The sequence below is a fragment of the Aptenodytes patagonicus genome, chromosome 1 (assembly GCF_965638725.1).
Source record: "Aptenodytes patagonicus chromosome 1, bAptPat1.pri.cur, whole genome shotgun sequence".
NCBI lineage: Eukaryota > Metazoa > Chordata > Aves > Sphenisciformes > Spheniscidae > Aptenodytes > Aptenodytes patagonicus.
Window position 1 is genome coordinate 38,251,550 of NC_134949.1, and position 26,625 is coordinate 38,278,174.

The 26,625-nt window shown below is 42.6% G+C and overlaps 1 protein-coding gene across 1 annotated transcript in view; it reads left to right on the forward strand.

Annotated features, from left to right (window-relative positions):
- Positions 1-14,504: 14,504 nt before the first annotated feature.
- The window catches only part of LEMD3 (LEM domain containing 3), a 46,258-nt gene continuing 34,137 nt past the window's right edge, over positions 14,505-26,625 (forward strand). Inside the window, exon 1 of the mRNA XM_076332312.1 lies at positions 14,505-16,069. Within this exon, the coding sequence (XP_076188427.1) occupies positions 14,539-16,069 (1,531 nt within the window). The 5' untranslated portion in view covers positions 14,505-14,538. The remainder of the gene's footprint in view (positions 16,070-26,625) is intronic.

The following is a 26,625-nucleotide window of genomic DNA, read 5'->3' on the forward strand; positions in this document are numbered from 1 at the left end:
TTGAAGTATTTAGCTGTGAAATATGCTTGGAAATAACTAAAGGAAAACTTTGGTTTGAAATACGTATATATAAAACAATTCTTATGAGCCTCCTTTCATTCCTTGCACCTATGAAAATGCTGTAGTACTTTTTAGTGAATGAAGAGCACGTGGCTGCCCCGCCAAGGTATTTTGTCCTGCGCGGTTTGAGAGAGGATGGAACATTGCCTAGAAAGGGCAGCCCTACCTTCGGCGGGTGGCCCAGGGTCTGGTGGCCCACGCCGGTTCTTCTGCAGAAGACGGGAAAATCCTGTTTAATTGTGTCATTCCGTTTACCAGGGTGGATTTCTGGGGTGATGCAAAGGGCAGGCGTTTGCCCCGCTCGCACGGGAAGAAAGCTCGCCGAGGGGATGCTCCGGCTCAGGACTTGAGCTCCGCGCTTCTTGCAGCCAGGCAGCGCTAGGTGGAGCGCCGGGACGCCGGCCCGCCGCACGGACCCGGGCCACCGCGGGGTCTCACCTTCGAGAAGCGCTGGAGGCTGCCAGGAGGCTGCCGGGCTGGTTCGGGCACCGGTCGTAGCCTATTCTCAGGCACAACGAATCCCAGAGCCTAACTGGCCATTCTGGGGGCGAAGAGGAAATCTTCTCCCAGTTCTGAACTGCCTTATTTTATCTTCCATGAGCATTCCCTTGGTTTGCAGGCGACGGAAACCCTTATCCTTCTGCTCTCCGCTGCTTGGTGCTCTAAATATTACCACGACTCGAGTTGCTTGTCCCTTCCCTACAGTGCACATCCTTGCTTTCTCTTTATATCAGATCTCTTCCATGTTCCTGGTCATTCTCCTTCCCTTTCTCTGGCTATTCGTTACCCTTGCAATACTCTTTTCAGAGATACGTTGGCAAGTGCCGTGCACAGGGCCACACCACTGATTTTTCTTGAGAACGTTGTTTTATTTTTTAGCTCGGCTTCCTATGGAAATGACATCTATACAATGTTCATGATGTCTGTGAACTGATTAGTTGATTTCTACCAATTTTGACAGATAAGTATAGGTCTCAAAGCGTATTTAATATCTTGTTGCAAGTAGTTCGTAGTAAGCAGAAAAAAAGAGACATCCTCTCAATGTCCTGTCTGTGACAGAAGTGCAGTCTGTTCTCACGCATTATTACATATAATAGAATTACTTTTCCCTAGATGTCCCCAAATGCAGGGGGAACTTCAGTTGAAGATTACACCTTCTCAGATAGAAAATCAGTCAGTCATGAGGTGCAAACTGTGGTAATCCAGTCTGTGTTAGATTCAGTACCCTCTGAGATTGCTAGTACTGTTCATTATCCCATTTCTGCATCAACTAACTCTCTTTTAGCTCTTTTTCAACAGTCTCAGTTACTTACGTCTGTTTGGGACAAATCTTCTTAGATCTTATGAAGAGGTACTGGGATTTATTTTTTCCACTCCAGTGGACATTGTTTTACGCTAAGCAACACTGAATTTAGTGGGGTTTTAGAGAGAAAGCTAGAAGATCTTAGCAAAGTAAAAAATAAAAGGGAAGAAGGAGAGAAGAGTGCATGCAATTAAGTTTCTACCTTAGAAATGACAGCGAATGTGAACAACAGCTGACAGAAATTCATCCTTTACAAAATTATTCTTGTATTGTACCAAAAAAAGCAATCTCTTTTATCAAAGTTACTTACCTGCAACATCAGCTTCAGAGGGTTTAACATCTACATCTACTGGAGGAGATAACAGGCAGGTTTGATAAATGTTGCTCACTGAAAAGGAATGAAATGTATGAGAGCTGTATGATTTGTTGCTGAATGTGGCTGCCCACAAAGCCTTTGATGCGTATGTCATACACTGGAGATAACTGATCAGGTGGTCTGTGACTTGCCGAGCAAGAAAACTTTAAGCGCTTACAGAATCAAAGTTAAACGTAAAGATATCATTACAATTTCTCACAGAAATAATAAAAAAGCACATCAAAATCTTTTAGGAACATTCTTGGAAAACTATAGCCAATGTCTGAAAAGACCATCAGAGTGACAGTGCCTTAGGAGCAGAAAGACAAAATGTGTATTGTCCATCCTGTGGTAGGGAAGAATAGACATGGGAGGGATTATAGATGCCATAGCATGAAATAATGCCTCGCATATGGTAAAGAATACGTGAATTGTAAAGTGGGAAAAAATCACTTTGGGCCATATGTTCCCCTCTGGCATTAAACTGCAAGGGAGAACAAAATAATCCAAAAATCATGTGATTTTTGAAGCGCAGCCATTCAACCGCATTCTCCTGCTGCCTTTGTACACTATGGAGAGCAGGATCCAGACGTGCTATGTGAGAAGCTACACAATACTTTGAACAGTGCTAAAGAAAGGGGAGCACGGCCCCATTCATCTCCCAGTTCAAACCTTCCCCATGCTGGAACCGGCAAGGAGACAGAAGAGCAAGGGTGGGCAGGGCAGGGATCCTGATACTCAGTTCAGAGTTTCGGTACAATATGAGTCAGGCACCCGGGATGCCATCCTAGCCTAAATAAAGGCAGCGGTAAAACTGCCGTTGACCTAACAGGGCCAGTATTTCTGTCTCATTATATATTTTTGACACCCCCATCTTCCTGGAATGACTGTGCAGCTGCTGCTGAGGCATCGTCCCGGGCCACCGTGCTGCCATACCGCACAGCTCTCCTGACAGCATCAGGAGATACAACAGAACATCAAGTGGTTCATGTTCGGAGAGGGACCGCCTGGGCCCCGCATTTCATGTGTGTGGATTTTAGGTGCTGTCAGGACTAGGACACTGTGGGGAGCTGCTCATTTGTCAGCTCTTCCTTTCCTGTCACTTTTGTTTAAAAACGCAGCCTATTGGCCACGTTTTTACAGAAAAGGGAATACAGTTACTTTTCTCCTTGGAGCAAAACCCCTTGGATTCCTTAGTTTTGCTGCTTTCCTTACCATGCAGCCAGAGAGATGGGAGCATACACATGAGAAACCCAGAAGGAGTGCTTTTTAGGAGCCCCATTCAAAATCCACCTGTTAGCAGAAGAGAGGACATGTGGCAGTTCTGCTTACACGGCAAGTAGGCAAAGGTATACCAACATGTCTCAATACAAGGGAAGCTGTGTAACATAACATCATTTAGAAATAAGTGAAGTATGTTGACCTATAGATAAAGCTAGATGGAGGAAAAATTAACACCCTGAGGTGATCTGAAACAACAGAGAACTATGCCATGAAAATCATGAACTTAAAATTAGGGCCTCTTACATTCTCTAACTGTGGAATATTCCTTCCCCAGCAAATTATTTTCTGCCACAGAAGTTTTAATTTCTCTGTTCCCTGGGCCATTCATGTGCCACTTTTTGTTTTCTAACTCATAATGTTTATTACACTTGCTAAGCTTCATTTCTTGCACATGATGGAATAAAATCTTTGTGGACTTTCCACTGCCCCAGCATGGGGCAGACTAAGCGGTGGATTTCGTGTGGGAGTGGGTGCAGAGAATCAAAACATCTCGACTGAGGGCAAAGGCTTTTCAGTCCCTTTGGTAATGAAGGGTAAAGAAGCTGAGGAACTGAATGCCAAGGGTCGTAATCCTCGACATGCAGGGAAGAAAGCTGAGAGAAGAAATGCAGTAACAGATGTACAAGGACAGGGTGTTGGCAAATTCAAAAACTACGAGAGGATCCAATCAGCCAGAGAATATGACATGCCTGGCATTAAACACAATAATTACAAACCTTTTTAATTGCATTAAAGTTCTTCCATATTTACTCAATGACACATCTGAAAATTATCTAATTAAAATAGGGTATTCTGAGAACATAAGAGAATTCTGAATCTCTGCAGAAGGCTGGTGCTGCTTTTTTACTGAAAGCAGTAGGCATTCCAGAGGACTTTTGGGTTCGTGCCTACGGCAGGTAGAGACCATGGGTGCCTCAATGAGATACAAAAGGACTACACTGCTTAGAAAGCTCAACGCTGGGATTTCTCTTTGTCATATTAATTCCTGGAGATGGACCTTTGCTCAATAGCCAGGACCCAGAAATATTTTTACACACGTGGCAGATTGTAGAGAATGAACAAGAGCCTTTTTGGTTCCAAACTACACAGTCACCACCTGAAGCAGACTGAGAACAGCAACCTCGTAGCATGTTTGTCAATAGGTTAATGTTCTCCTTTACACACAGCATGTTCTTGAATTGCATGGTTCATGTAGTAGGGAGTACCCCACAGTGAGCACCAAACAGGCGAAGCAGAGTGGGTATGCTCAGACAAATAAATGCAATACAGAAACCCATAGAAGGAAGAGATTCTGTGAAGAGAGTGATGGAGTATCTGGAATTTGTATGTATCCTCAGCAATCCATTCATTACATAAGTTACAGCACTACAGCATTACCAGATGTCAAAAGGAGAAGAAATAATGTGAGATTATAGAAAAGTTGAAAGTAAAACATGAATTCTGAGAGCAACAGATGGATAATGAGAGCGTTAAAATGTGTACATTATCTACAACATGTATTTAGAGACTTTTGTCTGGCATGAGTTCTTCAGAAAACCCTAACGACAACTGCAGATAGATTTAAAAGGGCCCAGACTCCACAGTTAATGAATGAGGGAACTTGTACAGCCAACACAATGTCAATATGAATGATGTAAAATGATATAAAAAATGCTGAACTGTGCATAGTAAAATGTTTCCTAGGGGAAGGAGCAAGGAGTAATAGGTCCTAAAGCATGGCTTCAGTAAATGATAATTTAAATAGGAAATGCTCCAGAGAGTCAGTAAAAAAAAAGTGGAAAGCAAAGATATGTTATAAAAGAAAGCTGAAACCAAATTACAAGGCAGTGATATAAAATAAGTGTCATAGCATCATGCAAAATATATGGAAGCAACTGAAGCAACTACTGTTTTCATGGAACAATTCAACTTCATACATATATTTATATGACCAAAATAGGTCCAGATGTATCTAAGAATGGGCATGGAGTTGTCCTTGAGCTTAGGATAAAGGAGCATGGAAAACTCACCTGGGTAAAAGCAAAAATAAAATTATGTTTAAGACCTATTGGATATTGTTTTTACTGAGATTGCAAAATATTCTCAATGCTAGAGGGTTTAAAACATTTTATAAATAAAATTGAAACATCATTTCTAAATTATGTACGTTCAGTTGCATATGTAAAATGTAGATTTAAGCATTAACTTGAAGGTACCATCTTGGTCAATATAAGATACAGCTGGCTAATTGGCTGTTTGTAGATTTTCATATGGTTCTAACAAATAGCAGGTGTACACTAGGTTGCAGATGTGCATGTATGATACTGAAAACTTCCATTCAAGAAATTAATAATAGCTATTATAGATCTTAGCTGGAAAAGTTTCCCTCCTATATTTTTCTAGATGGTTTTCCAATTAATTTAATTTAGATTTATGAATGATTAGCATTTCTAAAAACTGGTCTTATGTACATCTGAACTTGGACATTTGGAAGATAAGGAATACATTACAAAAGGCTCATTTGAAAACGTTGGTTTGCCTATCTTCCCCATTTTACTTCTTGAAGCTTGTAGCAGAGTTAATTCATTTTCCCTGGGTACCGACCCACAAAGTAAGGCCTGTACTCCTTTTTGTCCTCTTATAGAGCCTTACCTCAACTGCTATATGTTTTCTTGTTTCTGCTGTAAACAAGGTTGTTGACTTTAAAATTATAATCTTCCTTTTATATCTGATATGTTCTCATTCACTTCTTCTATCTGTGCCTGTTTCAGCACGGGTCTAATAACACATACCCACCTTGTTTCTGCTTATATTATGACAACTTTCTAAATTACTTAGTCACATACTGCTTTTTCCTCCAGATTGAGCAGTGAACTGGCATTTCATTTTTTGCCTGACTGACTCTGCAACATAGATAATTTTCTTTTAGCGCTTCTTCTGTTTGTTTATAGCATATAATAGAAGTCATCCGGCATTTAATTCATTAACATGCTTTTGCTATATAATTTGCAGCTTTATTATTTCTAACAAGAATACCATTCACAGTAACAAAGACATCATTCTCCAAAAAATCCAGTAAGAGGAGGACAAAGGATGGGCTGGGGAGAGCACTGGAATGGAATTCCTACTTTGCTCTTCTATAACATTTTCCATCTTCGTTCTTAAAGGACTTTTACAAAGATGAATCATTATTTCCTATGGGAGAAACTGAGTCACCTGAAGAGGAAGTGATTTGCCACACAGCAAGTCAGTGGCAGAGCCAAGAGCAAAGAACAAGGCTCTTCATTTCCCGTCTGGTGCCCTCATGACATTAACTCAGTTTACAGCTCTGACACAGTCTTCTTTATGACCATTTGGGTCCTTTATTCTGCTAACGCTCAAGTGCAGGTTTAATTTAAGCTTTTTTCTAAGATCACAACTGGCTGAAAACCCTCCACTAGTACATCAGCCATATACATTCTTTCCAACAGGTTCTTTGCAGGGGAGAATTTTTTGTTCAGCACACTGTTATATTAGGTAATACTTTATTTTTCCTGCTGTGTTTGTTTTTTCCTGGAAAGTTTTCACAAGGACCAATTTTAGCCAGGGGAAACCTGTGTCCGTAGATGATAGAAAGTGGTAAGTTAGAGGAGCCTCTATTCTGTTGCTCAGAGGGTACATTACCTGTGTGCTACGGGCCCCCAGTTCTTCAGCTTTGCAAATACTATTTTGCTTTTCCATAGACATCTGGAGCACAACTGTCTGCACTCCAGATGAAGTCATGGTGCGGATGAGAGGAGAGTTCACTCCTCCACCTACTGCTCCCTACGCAGGGTGGATGAATAGCAGAAAAACACCTTCTTTCCTCTGCCCTACCTCATCCCATATGCACATAACGCTCCTCCAAACATTTCCTCTAGGATTCCTCGTAAGAACACCTCTGCACTGTCCTACAAAGCCTCATGTGGTATGAAGCAGTCATTTCAGTATTTGGCTTTTAATTTGTTGTTTATTTTGCTATTGCTACTTTCAGCGGTTCCCTCTGCTTTCTTCTATTCCTTTTATCTTTCTTACTTCTTTTTCATACTCTTTCTCCTATTTCTACTGTTTCTCCCTGTTTCATTTCTATGTGGTTTTTTTTCCCCTTTTTATACTTCTTTTCCACAAGAAAAGGAAGGTGTTCCACTCTAGGCCAACTCATCATAGAGGCATGGAGAGGTGAGCTGGAGAGCTGGCAGAAAGCATTGCTCTTGTCTGGCTATGCAGGGAGAAGACTAGGGTTTTGCTGCTGTGAGGATTTCCCAGAAGTGTTATTGGAGCTGGTCCAACAGTTTACAGTAAAAGGATTGCAGTTCTAATGCAAGTTCAGCAAGGTGAAGGCCATCTTTTTTCAGGTCAGGTACAATAACCAAGAGTAGCTTGTCAGATGTGTTTCTGTCTGAGAAATTAAATAACACCTTTGGACAGGATGCTACACGGTACACCCTGAACTTGAAGGATCCAGCCTTCATATGAAGCCTGACATACAAGAGGAGAGGCAGATCTTTGGCCTGTAATGATCACGCGGAGTTAAGAACGAAAGGCCCCGTAACTGGAGGACATTATTGTGGGGCCAGGGCATCAGTTTCTTGGCATCCATACCTCCATTCTCCAACCAAGATGCTCAGCAGTGTCGACAAAGTAGCCCGGCTCTGAAGAACACTTTGCTTACATTTGGGTCAACCTAAGAGGAGTAGTAAGGGGAGAATGTATATTGGGGTTATAGCCACCTTTTCCTTAGCAGAAGGCAGACGCCTTACATACCATTCAAAATGGTGAAATCTGGTCCTCTCTGCCATGCACTGCCCATGTTCCCTCCTCAGTGACCAGGCATATTGAGTTCAGCACCGTTGAACAATGAACGTGGTGCACTGTTGGGCTTGCTGCCATGTCATACCCCACAGAGTACAAGCTGAAGCAATGGGGCAGAAGCCAACAGCAGGACAGCTAAGCAGTGGTGAAGGAAAACTTTCAGTGCATCATTCTCATGGAGAGGAACTGTGTGCAACAATGACATCTACATGTCTTAGACCACTGGAGTGCGTGGTGCATGCTAGAGACTCCCATGATGTGTGACAAAGAAGCTTTGGTTCAGGTAGGACCAAGCCGCTTTTAGATGGAGATGTAGATAACCTACTTGTAGGCCAAAAATTGGTTGTTGTTAACACTCCCTAAATGTACTTGATTTTTACAAGAGAAAACAAAGTTCCAGAAATGCAGCTTGTACTTTGAGTAGGAAATGGTAGTCCTTAGCGCCAGTGGGACTTTGATCCCATTGTCTGTGAGTGGTTCTTATGGAAGCTTTTCCTTCCTCTATGCAAGAAATTTTCTATGTGAGTGGAGTTACTGACAGTCAAAATTACACAGCTTAAGCAAATCTTTTAAATATGCCAGGTCCACACCACTGAGCACTAGCAACAAAAGGATTGATTCAATACTCAGTAAGAAGCTGAGAGCAGGAGAGACTGAGATGCTTGTGGCAGTCTGCGCTGCTGAGATGTGCAAGTGCTTTCCATAGGAACATGGGATTTTCTAAGAGCTGCTGGCTTCCTGCTTACGTATCTTGCCTGCAGTTCAGGTGGGAGGTAATGGAGGCAAGCGTGTACTCAAGAGACAGGGAATATCTTGTGTTTGCACAGCGCCAGGTACCAGAGCGCAATGAAACTGGGTCAGGTCTCCAAGTGCTAAACAAGCACAGATAGTAATACCAATAATTGTTTGGAACACGCTGAATTTAGTGCTTTGCAGCAGCCAAATGACATGGACGGAAAGCAGAATGGTGGGCCTATTCTGAACTCCTTTGATTTGATTATTTTTGTCTATTGTATGTATTTATACTCTGCTTATTCATTGAATAAACTGAAATTAGAGCTTTGTGGCCCAAGAAATGCATTACACAATTAGTCTTAAATGCAAATGTAAAATGTAAACTTCATTTTTTCTGTTCCATGAATGATGGCTCTTCTTTTAACTATTATTAGATGAATGAAATAAACGAAGTTTTCAAGACATTAGCCTTGGATCAAAGTCAGGGATGTAACTGTAAACAGTGAGCTCTTTGTGGCTATGTCTACACTGCTCTTCACGTTAACTGTCCAGGTCCCAGGCTAGAGTGCCATGTCTACACCCATATTAAAGGTTATTTAGGACATCACAAAAAAATCTCGTCAGGTGCATTCAATGTGTCTGCATCCTGCATGGTACTCACAGGTATTTCCTTAAGAAAGGTACAGGAATGCAGGAAATGAGGCATCTCCACGTTTTCGCGGTTCTGTGGATTTCAGACAGATGGGATCCCTTCCCAGTATTCTCCTGCAATTAAGGATGCATCTCTTGTTTTTATCATTCCTTAGACCTTGAAAATATTTGCAAGGGATACCTAATAATAGGAAAGTAGATGCTCAAAAGCCAGAATAGTGTATTGCCACGACTTTTGGCCACAACTGTGCTGGTAGGGTATTATACATACGTAGAAGTACCTCTGCCAATTCTGGGTGGCAAATATGTGTTTTACCTAGCCAGAGTTTCTGTATGTTAAGAGTAGTGAACCAATATGAAAAATACTCTGCCTGACTACCAAGCTCAGCTTCACTTTTTCCTTTTCGAATTTGAACACAAAACTCTGGATGTAATCTACTGCAATGCTTTAGAGAATGAATTACACAACTGATTTGTCACCCACTTAGAACTGTCTATTACAGCATGCAGTAGTCTTCTAGCAACAATTACTCTGAGACATAAGATAACAGGGAAGAAGGTTTTAGGGACCAACAGCTGAGTGACAGTTTGATACTGTCCTACATGAGATTTATCCATTCTCTCTGAATAACTTCAGGATGGGCCTCTCAACCAGTCATCTGCATTCATGATTTCATACATCTGCCTCTTTGTAACTACAGTGTTTCTGCTAGCTTCCCGAAAAAAAGAGGCTGGAAGGTAAAAAATGACTACCATAATAAACATCAGCTTTCAGCCACTATTATTTCTTTGTTTTATTCCTAAAGCCCTGTCTCTACTGGTTTTTTTTTTCCTATTAGCTTTTTCTTATTGTTACTTCTTTGTCACACTTTGTCATGAAATCTCTTGTCTTCTGATAGCTGGCATTCTTCTTTAAGCTCAGTTCCTAGGGAGTTGGACAGCTCGGGTTCAGGTTTTAAAATAAATATACCTAGCCATTCTGGTTTCTGACAAAAGAACTGAACGCGTAAAGCAAATTTTAGTGAAAGGCTCATACGTAAATAAACTGTCCTTTTTAAATTAATATAGTTCTTTAAGCCAGTCTTAAGGATTTGGAGTTCTGCTTTGTGGACTTTTTTTCAACATGCAGAGTCAGCAGTAGTGCCTCCAACAGTCCCATTAAAATGGCCACTGCCCAGGAATACAGACATCATAAAGTCAGCCAGGAATTATATGACCTGCTCAGGGATGAACACCCAATTGAGAACACGCTATTCTATGGATCAGTATAGGTTATATAAAAGGCAAAGTATTAACTGCAGGAGGGGATTCTGTTGCCTTATGAAGCCTCAGACTTACGAACTAAGATGGTTCTCTTTTAGTGACAAGAACTGCACAGTCACAGCAGGTCATTACACACTTTGTGGGAGTGGAACTACTGTGGGACACTTAGGCAAGAACCATAATCTGGAAACACATGGCCTCTTTGCGGGACGTAGAGTATCTAGCACACTGTGCTCACGCTGTTGCAATATGCAAACAGTCCAGCACCACATGGGAAGTGTGAGCATTAGATACCTTGCGGGTGCCCACATCTTAGCCACAAATAAGCAGCAATGCAAAGGCAAGAGACAGCATAAGCCTTTTGAACGTTAATAGGATGCCCTCAGGAAAGAAAAGCACATCAGCAAAAGATGTATCAGCAAAACACACAGGCTCACATGCAGAACGGCATGGTCAATACATAAACAAATGGTACGTATTAGTTCCGTCACACCACTGTTAACTTTAACAAAGATGGATTCACTCTCGTGACAAAAACCCGCATGGAAGTTGTTGAGGAGGAGAAATAAGAACTTAAAAGAGGGACATCCCAATGAGTCTGTTCACACAGAACTAGCATGGTGGCAGCAACTGTAATATTTAAAAATAAGTTTTCTTAGTAAAAAGCCTGTTCAGTTTTATAAGCAGGAAGTTATTTCATGTTCATCATGTAGTATTTGAAACAACTGGATAACCCAGGGTAAATATGTTTAAAAATAGATTAATACGGTTTTCATAGTGAAGAGTGATTTCTTCCTGTGCATACTGTCTTAAGAGTAACTGTACTAGTTCCTGGAGTTCTGTGATTGTGTGACAATCTCCGCTTTTATTAAAAAAGAAAGGAAAAGCACATTCCTACTCTTCACTAACATTCACATCCATTAACATCACATTCCTAAGAGAATGTGAATGTGATTTGAGCATACCTTAAGGCTCAAAAATCAAAAGGTAAATAGAAAGACACCGGCATTTACAATATTGCGAGTTTTACAAGAGGATCATATTTCTTTTAGATGACACTCATGATTTCCAAATGTTTCAGGTATGCAACAGTGAGTTGTACAGAGACTGGGTTGCATTAGTTGCTAGAGGAAGTTGCAGTAAGAGACATGCTAACCCTAGAAAGGCAACTGTCATTCATAAGATTCTAAGAACTTGCAAAAATGCATAAACATCACACAAACTTGGAATCAGGAAAGAAAGGTAAAAGACGTATTAATATACAACTTCAAATCCCAGTCCAATGAGGTCGACAGAAGTATGGCTGCTAACTTGCAGAACACCTTTTCACCCAATGGAAGAACTGGCAGTTTCCTGAGAACACCAGTCCTTTAAGGATGAGAGGGAAAATAATAAACCAAAATGTCTTATTCAAAAAACAACAACATTTTTTTCCTGATGAAGAACAGTCTCCACGCTCCCTGCAGCCAACGTTTACCTTTAAAAAGTATCTACTTTCAGTATCCACTTAAAAATTTACTATGTGGAAGTATTGATACTAATGAGGCATTGATCTTATTGATACTAATGTATACTATTAAAGAAATATGGAGATTTTGGATTGGTAGTGGAAGTATCCTTACTTCAGTATCAACCAGAAGACATAGTGTTGAAACATTTCAAAATATTTTGGCACACAGATTTTAAAGCATGACTTGGAATATGCAGACTTTTCAGTCAGCTGTTCTGTGTATCTACATGCTATAGTTTTGCGGGAGATGATTCAATTGTTAACAATTTATAGTATTTACTGTCCTCCCGCTGCTACGTAAACAGCTTTATAAACTAACTCATGCCCTTGCTGTAATAAACAGACAGAACATATGAGTCGCATTATCTTCACTTCTTGTAGGACAGCATGCACTCTTCTAATACAAGGAAGGTACCCAAGCGGGCGTCAGCCAGAAGTGCGCTTGTCAGAATGGTATCTGGTCTGGGACTGACTGCTGTTGGTTTGGCCAGTGTCACAGGTAGCCGGAGGTAAGCACTAAATGTGGGGAGGCATATTCAAACACGTATCCCAAATAGCTGGTGGAAGGTGTGGGTTTCTTCTCACTGAGGAGGAGTGGAATGTCAGAAGCATTTGGGATATCAGTTAGCTACTGTAGATTGGGAGATAGGTCAGAGCAGGTGCATTTACGTTAGTGGTTTAATGTGCAACAGAGTTCATGTGGAGTGTAATCTTCCTTACAGCTGGAGTTCTGTGTATTGCTCCAATGCACAACACTGCTGTATGTGAAACGGTTCCTCTGCCAGGGAAACAAGGGGGAGGCTGTGCACAGCGGTGCCACGTAGAGCGCACCAGTAATAGAGACCCTCATCTAGTGCTTCTCAGGCTCCACAGAGTTGTGTTACAGGAGGCTTAGAAGAACAATAGGACAGGTTCTGCATTCCCAGGTGTGGTTGGTCAGAAATGGAGGGTGGAGTACAGGAGTTAATCATCACCATTCATCATCACCACCGTCATCACCATGAAAGATGGCTTCAAGTCACTCTTCTAGCTCTGTAGACCTGGCTTGATCTACAGCACACAGCTGCCTCATGGCTGCCTTAACCCCTGCTCTGCCAATGTTCCTCAATAACAAGATTAGCAACTTCAGTTTTGACATTAGCAGGGCACGTCCACGCTACCCTCACTGCAGCAGACCGTGAGAGGGAAATGTACAACAATGTTCCTGCAGTGGGATCTTCTTCCCGGACCACTTCTGCACATGGTGTCATAAGGCCAAAGTTAGGTCAAAATGGAAACTCAGCCTCCCGCATTTATGGTATGATAAGCAGTAGGTAAGCCCAGGGTTTTGTCATTCAGGGTGGATAGGTAGAGACACGTAGGTCAGAAGGAGATTGTGAAACCTCCACATGAGGTTCTGTGGCCAAAGGGCCAACGCTCACCTCATGCTCTGAGAAATGCCAGTGTGACATCTCTTTATATTAGCACAATCATTTTTACAAGTACACACTTCTGTATCTAGTTAGACAGTTTCAACTGTAATGTATTTGAAAGACTATTTTCCCCAAGAGCAAAATACATCCAGGCAATTGCAAACTTAATGAGGGTGGTGCTCAGCCACTGACAGTGAGGATGCGGCTTCCCAGAGCATTCACGCCGTTACCCTTCATCTGCCCCCTCACAGCTGTGATGTCCCGATGCCGGACTTCTGAAAGACAGAAGCCCACCCAGCGCGTCGGTGGAAGCGAGCGCACTACCTGCCGCCTTGGGGCAGGGCCCACAAAAGGTGCGCACATGGGCTCTCCGGATTTCTTCAGCCATCGTCAGGCTAAATCTCTAACCTGGAAACGGTGTTAAAAGATGTTTGATGTTCGGTCTGACACTTCTCACCGCGGTTTATCCCCAAGTAATCAGACATTCAGCTGGCAGTCACGCTTTAACGTCTATTCGCAGGCGCCCATAAAGTAGCCCGTTTCTGGCTAGATCTGCCCTTCCAGCTCCAAAAGCGACCGCCGACAACCCTAGCCGTCTCTCCCCCTCGCACCTCCGAGCTCGGCGTCCCCAGGCCCGCCGGGGTTACGCCTGCCGCGACTTCCCGACCCCGGCGAAAACGCCTCCCACGGGCTACGCGGGCAGTTGCGGGGTCTCGCCCGTTCGGGGGGGTCCCCTCCTCGCCCCTCACCGCCGCCTGCCGCGGCGCGATCCCCGCCTCAAAACCCCCGCCCCAAGCCCGGCGGCGGAGGGGGATCCGCCGGGCCGCCCCCGGCCCCGCCGCCGCAGCGCGAGGCCCCGCGCGGAGGGAGGGCGGGCGGGCGGGCCGACGGCTCTCGCCGGGGCGCCTCGAGGCGCCGCGCGCGCCGGCGCCGGCCCCCCGCGCGCCAGCCGTTACTGGGCGGCGGGGTGGGGGAGGGGCCGCCGGCGTCGCGCGGCCCCACCCCCCCTTCCCCCGTCTGGCCCCGGCCCCGGCGGGCGGTGCCCGCGGGGTGACAGGCAGGTCTAGGCCACAGCCGAGTGCGCACGCGTCAGTTCCGGCGGGGAGCGCGGCGCGGCGCGTGGGTAGGAAACGCCGCGGCGGCGGGGGAGCGGAAAATGGCGACGGCCGCGCAGCTCACGGACGAGGAGCTCTTCTCGGAGCTGAGGCGCTTCGGCTTCTCCCCGGGGCCGGTCACCGAGAGCACCCGGCCCGTCTACCTGAAGAAGCTGAAGAAGCTGCGCGAGGATGAGCGGGCTGGGGCCCGCAGCGGCGCCAACAAGACCCGGAACAGCAACAACAATAACACGGGGGCCGGAGCGGCGCCGGGCGGCGGCGGTCCCGGGCGAGCGGCCCCGGGCGTGGGCGCGCGGCTGGTCGGCGCCGAGCACCCCTACCTCCCCGGCGCTGCCGCCGGGAGCAGCCGGAGCCGCGCAGCACCCCCTGCCGGGGGCGGCAAAGTGCTGCTGGGCTTCAGCTCGGACGAGTCGGATGTGGAAACCAGTCCCCGGAGCCAGGCCGGCGCCGGCAGCAGGAGGGAGCGGGCTTCACCCCTCTTCCGCAGCCTGAGGCCCGCCGCCCCCCACGGCGCCTGCGGCGTGAGTAACAGCTCCCCCCCAGAGGAGGCGGCCAGGCGGAAGCCCAGCGCCTGGTGGGGGGCGGCGGCCAGGAGACCGGCGGCGGCTGAGGGTGTGAGGGAGCCCGGAGACGGCGACGAGGAAGGAGGGGAGGAGGCGGACGAGGAGGAGGAGGAGAGTGAGCAGCAGCGCTGGAAGAACCGGACCGTGAACGGTAACCGGCTCCTCTCCTACGGCGGCAGCAGGGACAAGTACTCTGACTCGGAGGAGGAGGAGGCGGGGGCGAGGGCCAAGCAGCAGGTACCGAAGGAGGAGTCTGCAGTTCGCCGGCCCAGACGGAGCCTCAGCAAGTCTCCTGCTCCATTCATAACAAGCAAATGCGCTGCAGCCGGCGCTGGCGTGATGGAGACGGGCCAAGAAAGGGCTGGCGGAGGCTGTGGCGCTGGTCTAGTCGTAACGAATGACAGGGCGGCGGAGGCGGCTGCTGCCGGGAGTCTAGACAGGGGCAGAAATCAGGAGGAGGAGGAGGAGGCGGCGGTGGCGGCGGCGGCGGGGGGAGGAGGAGGATGTGAAAATCTGGACTCTAGTCCTCCCAGCCCCAGGTACCGCATTGGCTTACCTAAGAAATCCCCTACAGTATTGTTGCTGCCACCACCGCTCTCGGACGTGGACAGCAGTAAAATCACTGACCCTCCAGGCACCATTAGGAAAGCGACCAATAATCATGTTCTCAGTGGTGCTGCTGGTAGCTATAACGTTGAATCCAGGATCTATTCAGCTACTAATAGCCTTCCCCCGGGTGGAACCACCTCCTCCCTTAGACTCAACCACTCCAATCATACGGGTTCAAATCATACCTACCTGAAAAACACCTACAAGAAGAATCTCTCAGAGCCCGAGGAGGAGCTTCTCCAACAGTTCAAAAGAGAGGAGGTATCCACCACTGGAGGCTTCAGTGCACATTACCTGTCCATGTTCCTCTTAACTGCTGCATGCTTGTTCTTTCTGATACTGGGATTCACATACCTGAGGATGAGAGGTTCTGGAGTAGCTGAGGATGTGGGAGTCAACAGTAAGTATTAGGTGAAGGGTAAGAGCAGTTTCTTTCTGCAACTGGATATACAACTGTTAATTCACCTTTGCGTTCCCGGACATCCCCTACTGAGCAGTTCTGGCTTCCACCTGGTATAATCTTTCTATATAGGGTGGAGCACAGAGAAATTGTCTTTCCTTAAGTATATACCTTGCAAGCTGGTATAATAAGCTTGCAAGACATTTGAGGATAAATTCAAATCCTGGCATTCCCTGCTGTAATCTATTGATACCTTGTTTTCTAGCGTGTTTTCTTCACAAAGAAATTTTGTGTTTTGTTCAATGTAGCAGATCTATGGTTCATAGAGAATTGACGAGGTAAGTCTTTATGCTAATCTTGCAGAAGTAATCATGCACATTTAGATACCTGGGATTCCAGCAGGGCTAAGATTTGACTGTAGTTTTTTGGTAATAAAGCAGGTTGTTTTCATTTGTGTGTACTGAGGCTTGAAAAGGATGCTAGGTTGAGATGATGTTACACACTACAACCAACTTTGTGCAGTGAATGCTGGGCCTATTGTGTATTCTTTTCTAATAAGTATGTTTTTCTAAATACAGTTGAGAGTATGATTATACATGAAATACTGTTGTGCTTTAGTTTGAATTTCAGAGCATTCTTTTCTTAATTCCGAATTATTTGGGAGCTTCTTTAATATGTGAAAGTGACTTCTTGGAATGGATTTAGAAACTACCATTTTCTATTCACAAAGCATAAAAAAATGGAAACGTACCACCTAAGGGTGGTGATTCATGCTAATTAAATTCTTGGCTGCTCTGAAATGGACAGTGGAGATTCTAACACCAGAAAGAAAAATCATGCCATTGCTGTCTTAATCTCTCATCAGGAGCAATGCGAAAAGCTAGTTTTGGAACGTGGCAGCATTAGAAGGTCCTTGGGGACTTGCATTTTTCTTGAAATGATTGATGAAGGCACGTGGGGTGTATACACACGCATGTATTTCTTTGTATAGATAGAGGATTTATATACTCATGTGTGGGCATGTATACAGTGCCTTGTAAGGAGTGATCCCACTGTTGGATTGGGATCTGCTAGATGTTACAGGGCAGAAATAGCAGTGTGGGCTGTCCTGTCTTTTTTTTTTTTTCTCCCTTTCAAACGTTATTCATTACATTATGGTAGCAAAATTGTTCTTAATTCTGTTTTCTGCTCTTTGGGGGGGGAATAAAGGATTTAGTGTTTAGGAAGGACAGTAGCAGCAAGGACTTAAGCATTTGCAATGGTTTCATTGCTGTCCACGTGGCTCTTAACTAGTGTTCAGGTTTTTTTTGGGGGAAGGCAGTGAACATACGCAGGTGGGCTAAAATTAGATACAGTATAGTGTGACTGTTGGGACTACTCATACTCATATTCTGTGGTTAACTTCTGGCCATAACTGCTAGAGACATACATAAATTTTCTTACGTACTGATAAGCTGTGTAATTCTACTAACATGTATTAGATTTTTTTTCTAGTCTTGAAATCTGATGATTTTTAATAGGGGAGAAGGTCTGTCAGCTTACTGGTGTAAACTTCCTGACTGTCAAATTCAGTGGTTGAGTTAAAACTCGCCTGCCATGCTGATTGATAAAGCTGAATTTCTCAGCTATGCAGATAGCAATAATACTGTGAAAAGAAATCCACTCTGAACTCTTTGTCTTGGAAGAAAACTTCATTTCAAATGTGTGAACTTTCCTATAGAGCATGCAGGATCACTGTGTTGAGTATATTGCTCTTAAAAAGTTAACCCAGCTGGAACTGATACACAGGGAAAATTGTTCTCTTCTGCCCTTTTGCTTAGGTTAGGCTGCCCAGCCAAAGGTCTGGTAGCCCAGTGTTGCTTGATGGTTCAATTAAGCCAGTTCTTGGCCTGTTCCTATTCGTTCTCTTTTCAGTGGAACTCCTGAAACTGGATTTCCTGAAGAATTGTTCTGGCAGTGGCAGTCACGTTTCATCTGACCTCCTTCCTCACAGCCCCGGGCTTTGCAACATAACAAATGGGAACAGGGGAAATATGGCCCGTTGGAAGAAGCGAACAGCAGGTTTTGTGGCTAGCTGCTTTAATAGGAAGAGGAGCAGGCCGCTTCTTTTAAGTAATGTGGGAACGAGCAGGGAATTACCTTGCCCATATGCTCAGCGTGTGCTTGCTAAATTCTTACTTTCTCAAATGGGCATATGCAACAAAAATATGGTAGGTCTGTAGAACAGGCAAGAACAGACAAGACAGGCCAATAAAGACTGATTGCTACTGGGAAGGGAAAGAAACCTGTCATCTATTAGATGCTTCTCTAAACTTAAACATCATCTGAGTGAGTCCTTTGGCTCTTATGCTTGCGTGGGTGTATTGTCTGTTTTCTTTATAGAAGCAGAACTGATTCATACATTTTTATTAAAAAATAATAGTTTATCTCATGAAACAACCTTTCAGTTAGGTGATTGGATACTGAGTTTTTTCTGTCTTTTAGATGGCTGTAGGTAAGATTCTGTTAGCTGAGAGTGATTTGATTGTGAAAACCAGTTATTTTCAACTTCAAACTATTGTCATAAAAGGTTTTAGGATTCAGTGGAGTTGCACTATACCCATCTCCATAATTATCATAGTCACTGTAAGAAAACAAAACAGTTATTTGTATATTTGGGTGGCTTATTTTAACTTTGCAGGGGATGATGCACAATGAGCTTAATGTTGGTTGTCTTAATTGTATGTTACCTAAACTGAAATTCAATCAAAATAAAGTGATGTTATGTGTGTGATATTGAAAAATATTTATCACTGAGTACACCCAATATTGGCACTTACAATATTTGTCAGGCTGTAATCTGAGATCAGAGGAGGTGTGTGTAATGGGGGAGGCTTAAAACTAGGTGTTGGGGCTGAATTTAGGCCAGGTAAAATAGCATGGATGAGAAGTGGTAAGCAGGAAACTTCAGAAGAGGATTGTCACATATATCATGCATAATGTTCAAATGATTTCTTATTCAGAGCTCTAAAATAGCTATGAAGTGCTTTAGTTTTTCCACACATGCGGTGTAAAATGTTCAAAGACAAATCAGAATTGGGCTAATTCTTCCATATCTAACCTACATATGGTCTCTTGCGGTAAGGTTTTTATGCATTTAGCTGTCTAAAATGCAGATAAATATCTATGAGGCTTTTCCTAAAGCACCTTAAACCATTGAAATTAAGCTACTCTTTAAGCTTACATAAAAGACCAACTAATGCATAAGCGCATATTGTGCTTGCTCTCTCTGACAGTGTTGTATGTGAAAAGAAAGATCAGTTTGGGCTTGATGCTGGTAACCTCATTCATGTGGCTCTTGCTGTAAAGCATGTTTTGCTTGCACCTGCCTTCAAAATACCATGGAATTGTATCAACTTCTTGCCAAGCCAGCCTAGTATTTTGTCAGGAAAATGGTGGAATTTACTTTTGTCTACTTCCTAGGGTTCTTCAAACACTGAAGAGTTGGGTATCTCTTCGAACTTCTTTGGTTTTGTTTTGTGGTGTTACTCTGAGGATCTCAAGTGGCTGCTCTTGGGAGTTAGTTCTAAAGTTATTTTTCATGGAAAGCTGATAATGGTATCAGATCTTTAGATGTTGCTTTCAGGTCTGGTTTACTTTCTGAAAGATGAGGGCACTAGTACAGGTGCTGTTTAAGGTTGTAATCTGAAATAGGTTGCATTTAAGTTACTCTTGCTGTTTCTGCTCCAGTGCTTTGCCTGGGGAGTGGTTGATGTATTAAAAAAGCCAACAACAACAACAACAACAAGTAATCTTGAAACTTTCAGGTAGGTCTTGTTTAATATCTTATGTTCTTATTAGGAGAGGCTTTTGAAAGTGACATCTCTTGCTAGTAATTTTGGTCTTTCTATGACACTTGTTACAAAACAACTGCTAGGACGATAATCCTTACTATATTTGCTACAGCTTGTATTTTTGAAATGTTAATTCAGGGAGACTTAGCAGTTGTGTATATTGCAAGTGGAAGCTTATGCAAATCACAATTCTAAGAGTTTAATTCTATTCCATTGACGTTACTTTGTTCTCAACTTCTACATCTCTCAGGCGTTAAAAATTCTGTGGAATTTTATGCAGGGGATTTCATTGTTAAGAAGTTAGACTTGCTGTATAAAAGACAAGATGATGACTGTTTTGCTCACAGGCCTGCAAATTACTATTAAAGTGCTGTGGTATTTCACAGATAACTGTTACAAATCTACTTGCCTTCTAAGATCACCACCTCAGAAGAGTCTGTCCTCTTGACAGTGTTGACTTCAATGGAAAAAAATGAATCTTGGATAAGAAATATTTATAGAAGAGAAGATAGTAAAGAGAGGAAGCCAAATTAAAAGATTCAGAGAGTTTCTGTGTTGTGTGGCTATTAATGTTGCATTGTGCTTTGCAGGTGATACTCTGACTTGTATTTGGCAATATAACAACTTCTTCTATTGATGTATTGGCATATAGCTCTGTTTCACTTTCTGTATATTGCTTTAAACTTTAGTTAGAAAGTATTTCTCTTCTAGGTGATACAAAAGAAAATCCTGATGTGCATCTTAAAGACTAATCTCTCTTGTAGCTGATCTCACTTCTGTGGTTTGGTGAGTTTTGGATTAAGATCAGTAGATCAAAAAAACCCTAGGCTGCCTTCGTAAGGTAAAGCCAGGCAGAATAGTTAAACTTCCTTAGGATTCTTGGCATTTTTAAACTCCTTATAGGTATATCAGAAATAATTCTTAAATGAGGAACAAATTTGGCCAAGACTTGTTCCCAGGAAAGTTCAAATAATTGTTACATAGTGCAAAATAGTTCATTTTAGCTGACAACTTCAAATCCTTTCTAAAGGATAATAAACAGTCTATTTACCTTTGCAGTAGATCTGTAGTATAAAGTATAAATATGAGAATTGTTCATCAGTATTTGAACTTCAGAAGGTCTGGTTTTTTTTTAAGGAGATACCTGTATTTGATACTTTGTTCAGAGTACTTAGAACTAACTTATTTGGCATTCATACCTTAAATGTGCTGCTGTTTGCAGATACACACAAAACTTTCCTTATGCCATGACTTTATTCTTACAATGACGTTTTTTCAACATTACTGTTGTAGGCTATGCTTTTTTGTGAAGTAAGTCATGAGAAATTGGAACTAAAATTACTTGCCTGGGGAGCAGGGATGTAGAAGAGCTCTGACAGAATCTGTTTTCACTAGGTATCAAAAACTAATAGAAAGTTTGCACTCCGTTCCATAGTGCATGGTAGTTTTCTCGAAAGAAAATTTGGTTTCTGATGTGAGAAAATTAAGGGTGATCTAGGATCTGAAAGCAGATTGGTTGCAACTTTTCCATGTTTATAAAGCATTGTGGACTAGAAAGGAGTGGGAAAGCAAAAAGCAAACTTGTGTTTCTTCTGTTAAGAACCTCTGCCAACTCTGATAGTGTTCTTCAAGTGCAATGCTGATTTCTTTCTGCTTAGGACAGATGCATACAGCGATAATGGATGCAATGGAAATATTTTAAGGAAGAGCCCACGATACCAAGGACTTAAATTTAGCATTGTAGGAGCCCCACTTTGCACTGTTTTGTAAGTTTTAAGTTTCCCAGTATGAGAGGAGAATCAGGCCTGCAGTCTTTCTATTCCTGGGGACCAATTGTGTTTCTAAAAAAATCAGGTACATTTAACTCCTGTTGACATCCGTGTTTCATCTGGGAGTAGTAGGTCGCAAAACTTTGGCTTGATTGCTTACCCAGCTAAGCTGGCAGGAGTGCTAGAGTTGTACTGAACTGATCCCTGTCATGCTTCTAGACTTGTGCTTCAGAAATGGTATGAACATGTGAACAGGACAGAGCTGCTGTTTGAGAAAGTTGTTTGGTCACTTAATTTACTTGGCTAAGCTTTTTTGTTAAGCAAGTACATCAGTTTTTGTTGATGAAAGTGCTGTTCCAATGCTCTGGAGAAGCAGAGTCTCCATTGTAATCATGAGGCATATATTCCTTACACCTGTAAAGTTACTTGTATTCTCTGGTAAAATTAGTTGTCTGTTGTGATTTGTGGTAGGTTGAAGGGAGTAAGTTGACTGGTTAAGGGATTGTGAAATCAAGGTATATTAAGAAGAAAAAGTAATTTTCAAGGGACTCACACGTTTTCTAAGAACTTCAGTATAGTATCTTTGTCCTTACTCTTCCTTTCTGGGCTTCTGCTATTGCTGCTGGTAGGTCTAGAGTTGCGGGAAAAGGTGGCAACTCCTTTGCTGTGACTGTAATAAATGAGGACATGGTGTAACTCTGCCACAGATCAAAGTAACCTTGATGGCTTCTGTCCACTGAGGAATTCTGATTTAGAAAAACTTGGAAAAGGGGCAGTGTTACTGATGGAAAGAAGCATACTGATGGATGCAAGGGTAGATCGAAGAACCACTGCACAACTTAAAGCTGATGTCATATAGGTTCCTTCTGTGTAGAAGGTTTGCTCCAGTTTATAATGTCTGATGTTGAGTCCTGTTGTAAATATATATATAAAAAACCCCATCAGCTTCTTGAATGAAACCGATGATATGAAAGCTTTGCAGTTGATGTCGGTGTGCTGTCCCTAGAAAATGGGGAATAGCAAAACAAACTCGATGCTTTGACTCCGTGCAGGTATGGCCTCTCTGTACAGCTGACTGTTCAGATAAAACACTGCTTTGATGTTGTCTCAATATTTCTACAGTTTTTCGATCCAGGTAAATCAAGGCTTTGGGTTCATGCATCTCTAGTCCGAGATATTGCTAGCATTCTCTCCTAGAAACTTCAGGGATTCTGTAGAAGTCTGTCCATTCAGTAAGCTTCTCAGCCCAGCTGGAGGAGTTGAAGACAAATGTAGGTAATGGAGATGGAAGATTGAATCAAGTATATTTAGATTACTTGAGCACACCATGGCATGAATAAGAAATCTGTCTTCACCAAGAGGTACCGTTTGTAATTAGGAAAAATAGTATGGCCCCAAACTGCTGTACTTTGGTTTTGGTGGCTCCTTTTCTCCGGTATCCTTATCATAGTTGCCTTTTCCCTGCTACTGTGCTGTACTTCCCACAATGCTATTTAGTGCTGTTTCTCTGTTCTGCTGTGTGTTTACAGTCTACTGTGGAGGGTGGGAGGGTAAGGAGCAAGTAAGTGTGGATGCGTGCTAAAAGTGAAACAGGCAAACGTCGTGTGCCTGTTGGGCCTAGTTTGTTGGAGGAGATGTGCTGTTACGTCTGGTGTTTTGCAGAGATGAATTTTTCTTTTTGCAGAGGAAAGGATCAAACTTTCTGCTTACTGAGGATCATACTGTAACACAGGTATCTTGAATAAAAATTATCCGTAAAAGCTCTCTAAACTGAGGCAGTTGAAAAACTGACTTGATGTTAAGGAAAGATTCAGCTGTTTTTAGAATTCTCTAATCCTTGTGGCAGATTGTGCTGCCATTCAAAATTGGCATGGCCAAGGACTATTCGAACTATAATGGTGTACTGATTTAGAAAAATAAAAACTTCTTCCAAAGCACACAAAGATGATCTGTAGTGAAGGAATTGCTCAGCTTGACATATGACTTGGTGCCTTAATATCAAAGCGTAGAGATTTAGCCTACTGATTCAAAGTGGTTTCTACCTGAATTAGTGCAATCTGGAGATGGAGGTCATGCAAAACCGCTCATTTATTTTGAGCGCTGAGTAATTGCAGAGAGGCAAATAAAGGCAGGATTATTTTATTTAAGCTATTTGAAAGATGAAGCTCTGGAATAACTTATTTCCTGTAATAACTTGTTTGTTTGTTTGTTTGTTTTTGTTTTCTGGCATTTTAAGGTTTAGGAGCTTTAAGAGACAATGTTTTAGAATTGTCCTTGACACATACACAGTATGTAACTGGGTGGAATCAGTACTCAACCCCAAACTTACTGAAAAAAAGTTACAGATCTGTTAGTTGATGTTGAAAGTGCTTGGATTGTAAAATTATTGAGAACTTGTTTCCAAGGTCATGTAGAAAAAGGCTGGGCTAAAGGCCCATTTCGGATAGCAGTGCTTCCAGTATTGTTGCTTCCTCTGTTAACAATACATTATCCAGCTAATGTATTTTTTTGATGAAGAAAAAATTCTAATGGAAAGCATTAGGTTATCCACTTAGGTTATCCATTTACTGAACACACCTTTACAGGACAAATTTTGGGGAAAATACTGCTTCTGTTTTGGGATTAGTCTGCTTGTGACATGGTCGGTGGGGAAGAGAAAAGTACTTTTCTGTTTGCAGGGAGAAACGTTCTTGCTTCTGCAGAAGTTGCTAGCTTGGAAGTGTGTGTTGCAGTGTACAGTCTCTGAATCCTTGTGTGGATGGTATTTGGCGCTTTTGGTATCATCACATTGAGAAATTAAGTGCTTACAGGTCAATTGGAATCATTCTTGTTTCTGCAGCTGTGGCTTTATGGCTCCTTAAAGTTGCATTGGAAAGTTGCTTTTTCGTTTATAAAATCAAATTATCTGTACCTTCAGAAATAGATTATGGCATTACAATGATTCTGTTAAAAATGTTAGCTTAATATTCAGTAGGTATACTGAATACCTGTAGGTAGGATTTTCTATTTTTAGGAAGGGAATTGAGAACGAAGTATATTTGAGAATATCAGTACGGCACTAATAATCCATGGTGCTCCTTTATTTTGAATAGTGTCCAACTCTGGTCCCTAACCTCAGAAAGAACATAGCAGAGCTGCAAAAAGGTTCAGAGAGTAGTAATATGATCAAAAGCATAGTATGGCTTTCATAGCAAGGAGGAATAGGACTCTTGAGTGTGGAAGAGTGAGGACCAAGGGAAAGACTGAGGAATGAAGTAAAGGCATGAGTATTATGGAGAGGGTGAAAAGGGTCTGATTACTCACTGTCTCCTCTAATACAAGGAGGAGTTTCTCAAGTTAACAAGTGGCAAGTTCAGAGTAAGCAGAGAAACTGTTTTTTCACATGGTGACGTTTCTGTTGTGGAACTCCCTATGACCATATGTTGCTGAAGCTAAAAGCTTGCTTGGGGTTAATGTGGGACTAGACAAATTGGTAGGGAAAAATACATTGGAGTTGATAATTTAAAAAAAAGAAAACAACATAGCTAGCCACTTCTGTCTGTCTCAGGAAGCTTCTGAGGTGCAAATTTTTTTATGACTGGGAGAATATTCTGTTGAAGTATCAGCATATACTTTATATTCTTACACTCTGACACTAATTTTTGCCACTGTTCTGTTGATTCCCCCCCTCCAGTTAGGGACAGGTGTCTCTGAAAAGAGTAAAACTTCTTGCTACTGCTGGAGGCAGGATTCTGGGCTAGTTGAATCCTTGGTTTATCCTGGTGTGACTGTTCCTTCATACTTCAGTTTTGACGTTATCTGTTGAAGTGTATTGAATACTGAAACTGCAAGAATGGTAACACTGTTCCGGGCAAGGTACCGCAGCATCTAGGAGATAGCTGTAGTGGAAAGATTAGCTACTTTTTGGCATCCTGATTTGGTGACCAGAAGGTAACCAAATTCCTTATTTTGGTACCATGTTATTGATAAGGTTCTAGCTTATGTCCTAAGCAAAGGTATTTTTCTTTGTGCATGTCTTCTTTCTAGGTATGACTGCCTGCGAAGCTATGTCAGTCTTTGGAACTTGTACCATTAAGACTCTATAAAAGCTGATGTGTGTTCATGAATTTCTGCAATTAGGCTCCAACTTCATGTCTGCTAAACCATGCTTTGAAAAAGAGGAGAAATCCTACTTTGTGCTCCCTGGTTGTCTTACTGAAGAAAACTAAACCCTTGTAAATACTGCGTCTATCTGCAATTGTTACCAATGTATTAGGGAGGAAAATGGGGGGTGGGGATGGTGAGTGGTTTTTTTGTGACTTTAAAGATGAAAGCTTCTGTGTTCTAGTGAAAATTAACCTTGTATGTTGACACTGACTGCACTTGTATTCCTAAAATTGAGCATCTCTGTGAGATGGCTTGGTATGTGCATTTGTGTCGACAGCTTTGGCTGGAATGCTTTGGAGCTGTGCTGTGACCCTTAGCTTTGTATTGGTGACTTCTTGTTTTTTGAGACTGACCGGTTCTGCCATTCTGAGGAATTCTAGTAGTTTGTAAATCATAATTTACAGCTTGTCCCAACAGTAATATGTGTAAATTAGTTACTTTGAAGGGTCATTAGCAGTCTTTTCAGTTAACCAGAACAATATTTGTATGCTGCTTTGCTTTCTTTCACAGGCTTTTTGGTAATCTTATTGTCTTGTTCTTGATTAACTAGCATTTAAATAAGATCACTTCTTAAAAATGGAGTTTAAATAGCATATCCCTTCCTGATCTGAAATCAAGTTTCATGTGAAGATGATATCCCTTAGTGTGCTTACTTTTTGTTTCCTTCCATGTCTGGCCAAAGAATCCTATTATCATTACACACTGCCAGGAATAAAGCTCTTCTGCCAACGTATCAAACTTTCAAGCAGAATGTTTAGCTATTACAGTGTTTTGGGGGGGTTGGTATGGTTCCCTTTGTCAAGTTTTT